The 5,273-nt window shown below is 35.3% G+C and overlaps 1 protein-coding gene across 1 annotated transcript in view; it reads left to right on the forward strand.

Annotated features, from left to right (window-relative positions):
• The first annotated feature begins 1,571 nt into the window (after positions 1-1,571).
• Positions 1,572-5,273, forward strand: part of LOC111085057 — a 22,350-nt gene continuing 18,648 nt past the window's right edge. The window contains exon 1 of the mRNA XM_022382119.1: positions 1,572-1,833. Within this exon, the coding sequence (XP_022237827.1) occupies positions 1,737-1,833 (97 nt within the window). The 5' untranslated portion in view covers positions 1,572-1,736. The remainder of the gene's footprint in view (positions 1,834-5,273) is intronic.

A 5,273-nucleotide genomic window follows, 5' to 3' on the forward strand; every position in this document is an offset into this window, starting at 1 on the left:
GCGCTAACCGTCTGTAGTGGTAGACTTGAGCTACTCGAGGGCTAGTCTCTAATTTTATAGTGGTATACTTGAGCTACTCGAGGGCTAGTCTCTAATTTTGTAGTGGTAGACTTGAGGTACTCGAAGGCTAGTTTCTAATTTTGTAGTGGTAGACTTGAGCTACTCGAGGGCTAGTCTCTAATTTTGTAGTGGTAGACTTGAGCTGCTCGAGGGCTAGTCTCTAATTTTGTATTGGTAGACTTGAGGTACTCGAGGGCTAGTCTCTAATTTTGTAATGGTAGGCTTGAGCTGCTCGAGGGCTAGTCTCTAATTTTGTAGGGGCAGACTTGAGGTACTCGAGGGCTAGTCTTTAATTTTATAGACTTTAGGGAGGGAAGCTAGTCAACAGCAACCATCACCAACTTTTGGACTACGTTTGTTTGATCGAATAATGGGATTTGACTGTCACTCTTAAAGCGCTCCAAAGGCCCCAATGTGCGGAGCACTTTTTTGCAGTAACGGAGCCGAAAATCATAATAATAAACTTTAATAAAATTCAAATAAAACACTTAAATAAATTCTTGTATAGAAAGTCAAAGTAACGACCTGTGCTACAATCAACAAAGAAAAAATGTTGTTGCTCCAAGTAATGTTTTCTGGAAGTATTGCTCCTCGGTGGCTCAGTAGTAAGTTTAAGGGTTAATCACGGTAAAAAAATAGGGTTTCGATATCCGCAGCATGTAAAGCCCAATATAGCCCATTGTTTAGCTTAATGCTTAACAATCAGCAAACAGACAATGAAAGTATTTGTTTGTTTCAATTCGCTATCCTGCTGAAAAAAACATGGAAAATAGGCGTGCTGAACGTGCCTCGTTTGTGTTTCATACAATTTAGTCAATATATTTCTAATATTTTTAACTTTATAAAAATAAGTGATACACATGTAAATAAGCATTAGGTTGATAATTTTTTAAGAACAAACTTACAAAGAGGTAAACTTTCTAATATTTCATTTGAACATTTGAATATTTTTACGAATTATTTTTTCATGAAACGAGCGCTGATCGGAAATGTGGTAGATCTCTAAATTTTGAAGGTTGTGATTTGGGTTCGAATCCGTGCTATACCATAAAATATTTCCAGCACTTTAAAGCTGTGGGTGTTTTATAAGAGTGACAGTTAATCTCTTAGCGTCGATGATAGGTGATAGGGTGTTGTTGGCTACTTTCCCTCTGGTTAGAAGTTAAAAATCAGAGACGAAGAGAGACAGCCATAGTTGTTTCGCGGATCGAGTAGCTATGCTTATAAATCATAAATAAACTTATCACAGTTTAGTAGGTCATGGACGAAGGATTTTCTTTTCATGTTGGAATTTAAAAGAATTGGACACAATAAATGAATTATGCTTTTAATATTTGAAGTAATGTGACCTGACTGTCAAGGACAACTACAACTATTTTATATTCTTCTCTGTTCTCAACAAATAAATACAGCACAGTGTCCTACTTCGGTGCCCTGTCAGTGTAAATGGAACGTGCGTCCAAAAAAAAGTCCAAATCTGTAGGAAGACTCGCTTGACTTTTCCTTACTCTTCATCCTACTTTCAGTATATAACTAGGTGAAAGGCCTATAGACAAGCTAATTCACCAACACTTAGGTGCGGTATGATTTGGCTAAAGACCAGAAACAGTGTAGGTCTTAAAAGCAGCAAAACTATAAATATTTTGTTTCAGTTGAACTTAAACTAGAGTTTCACGATGTTGGTTGCACTACAAATAATAATTTTAACTCGGATACTTGCATTTCACCCTGTTGTCTCAGACAGGATTGTCCTGAAGGCAGATGAAGTTAGGGGTAAGTTCGGGCAAGAACGTATTTTATACTGTTAAAACTATCGTAAAGTTGAAGGTAAAATGCCTGCAGCTCAGTTACCAATATTTTAACCGTATACTATACATACCGGTATTAGGGAATCTTATAGCCAGGTGAATTACCATTAATTTTATGGTAGGCAGTACACTGGTCTATTTATTAATAAATTACAAGTGTTTTATCATTAAATTTTTTGGTAGTCTGTGAAGAAAAGTGTTCTTAACTAAACACTTCGTTGTCTCATTTTTCTAAAGAACTAACACTTGAAATAAACATCTCCAGACATTTAATATTTTCCTTCTAATGTTTAAATACAATTTCAAAATCTCTGGACCAAGATACCCATTAAAAGAAACTTATAAATGTAATGTGTTGAGATTGATCTGTTTATAATGTCCATAATTCAGTGTTATTAATGCTTACCTATAAAAGAGGAACATCTATTAATACCTATTTATAAACACGCATGCAAATATGTGTGTATATATATACAGCGCGCAAATTTATCAAATTATTGATATTTTTTCCTTTTGTCCATAAGCTCCTTAGTGGCCTAGAGGTAAGTTTGACGGCTTATAACTCTACAATGAGGGTTTCTATATACATGGTGAGCATAACACAGGTAGCCCATTGTGTAGTTTTGTCTTAACTATAAACAAACGAACTTTGTTCGTGACTTTAATATTTCTTTATGTTTAATTAATTTAAAACGTTAAGGCAGAATCGACACAGCTACAATTGATTAAGTGCAGGAGATTTTTTTGAAAGTTGCTCAAAATGACTAATATATATACAAAGGAAGTCAATATTATCATACAAGATTGTCATAAAAATTTGAGATTTACACTATCTGATTTTTTCATGCATGTATAGGTATGTATATAATGGGTAATTCTGTTTTTCGAGAACATCATCCAGTACAGCTAAAATAGAGTGGTATTTCCAATAAAAGGCCAAAACAGAAACTCGTCATCTTTTGATAGCGTCAGATCTCGACATGATGCTGGTTTTAGGTTAAGAAATGATTCAAAATACCTCGGCTGCTCACCATGTACTGTGAAATAAACATTAGACAATTCCAAAGAAACTCAGTCCTGTAACATCAGACAATCCAGAGGACGGAGAGAAAAGGATCACTGAAAGAGACGTTAGATATCTGGCAATCAGTTCCCTGAAAATTTACAAGAATACTGCGAAAACTCTTGCTGGTGATATTAAAAAGTGGCGCACAGATAAAGTTTTAAGAAGTACAGTTTGAAGAACACTGCAAAGGTGTGAAGTTTAGGAAAAAGTAACAGCAAGAAAATCCTTAAGGTTCGAAGAGACTAGCTTTTACGAAATAGTATATATCTTGGTCTTTGGAACAGTGACACAAGGTACTTTGGACAGACAAGTCTAAACTTTAACCATTTGTTTCCAAATGGTATATATATATATATGTTCACCGAAGAGACAATAAGGGGATATAGAAGGAGCTAACAATTAAGTATGCAGAAGCCTTTGTGATGGTTTGGAGCATAATGTCTGTGAATGATTTTGTCCATCCTCACAGAATCGATTAATTATAGCTTAGCATAAATATCACAGTATATTATTCTACCATGCTATATCCTCTAGAAATAAGATGAATGAACAGAATTTCATATTTAAAAAAGATAATGACCCCAAACACACTTCCAAGAAATGTGAAGCACATTTGGAAGAAAGAAACTCAGATCTCCATCGAATGGAATAGCTGCCACAAGGTTCAGGCCTTAACCCTATAGAACATTTCTGGAATTTACTGGACTCTATGCTTTACAAAAGTGCTAAATGACTAAAAAAAAGGCTCTGGAATCAAGGTACAACAGAGACTTTGAGAAAATACATAAAATTCTTAATGATACTAAAGGAAGTCACAATAAATAATAGCAGAAATTTAAAACTTTATTTGTGTACAAATCTTGTTATAGTTTTCTGTAATATTAATACGTACTAATATGAATAGTTATTTAAACAAGCTACAAAATCTTCGTGACAGATTAAATCAAATAGGAATAATAACGTGTTTTTACACAACATATCCAAACTTTTGATGAAATATAATTAAATTTAATTTTGTAGAGATAAAAATAAATAAATAAAACCAAACATCCAATATCGGGACACAAACCCTAAGGTGGGACGTTATGTAATGTGCCCTGGTTTTTTGAGGTACTCCGTTGAGGGTACCCCATCTACCCGGTTTAGCCTCTATTTTGCCGGCCTCGCATGATTAAAAAAAATGGAGCAGGTGTGGGTGCTCAAGCCCACAATGTCCCACGTTTTTACCATCTTTTGCTGTTTGCAGCTAGAAGTGGGAAGGTGGTTGCTCACTATACTGAGTACTATACATCAATCTGGGAGACAGTAAATCTGTCCTTGAAGTTGGCATTCCAGCCCCAATATGATATTTGGGCATAAATACCAAGACGTTATGATAATATTATACAAAATTCTACCTTCTGCTTTTATTATAGCGCCCACCCTCCACCTTCTGTGCTACTATCTGGGTCTCCCCAATAATATCGCCTTAATGGTTCTAAAAAGATCCACACAGTAGCATAATTATTGTTTTCTTCCAATTTTAGTTTCTAAATGAAACAGGGAACAAAATTTACTTCTCTTAATTATTTTCATCCGATAATATATAGTTACTCCTTTTGTAAAAAAAACAAAAAAAAAAACATAATCTATTCATCAATATGTGGTATATGTAACATGCAATATAGTAATAATAATAATTGCATTCATAAATTACTTTTTTAAAGAATACACAAAAAAGGCAACAGTCGCGCTATAACAAACTATAATAACGACGTTAACTTCAACAATACGTCTCTCTCTGGCTGCAGTTCAATTACTCATTACCTACACACACGTTGTTCCCGTCACGTTGTCACCCTCTTATATATACCAGACTACCCTATATCTAGTAATCTCCCGACAATTCACGAAGGTACAAGATATTTCCAGACAGCAGGGGGCGTGACACTAGTCACGTGATCTCGCTGACGCAACACTGCCCCCTCCTTAATATTGTTCGTCCCGAACAATAACCACATACAATAAACCAATATCAATTAACAATAACTTAATTAAATGTACAGAATTACAATCACAAAATTACAATTCAACAAAGTCTCTTAATTTTACGGGACGTATCTTCTTCCGTACTGGTCTCCGTCTCGTTGGCTTCTGCTTCATGTGGGTTCATCTGCTTCATCAGTAAATGTCCCATCATCGGTAACAGTCACATCAGTGGTAGTAACTTCATCAAGAGCTTCATTGTTTCCCTTCTCAAAACTGGGTAGAGTTTCTTCTTCGACAGTGGCTTCTTCAGGTGGCACGTTTTCAGCAGCGTCATTTGTTCTGTTGTCCACTTCATCCCAACTGAAATGTCC

This window comes from Limulus polyphemus, unplaced genomic scaffold (assembly GCF_000517525.1).
Source record: "Limulus polyphemus unplaced genomic scaffold, Limulus_polyphemus-2.1.2 Scaffold217, whole genome shotgun sequence".
NCBI classification, from domain to species: Eukaryota; Metazoa; Arthropoda; class Merostomata; order Xiphosura; family Limulidae; genus Limulus; species Limulus polyphemus.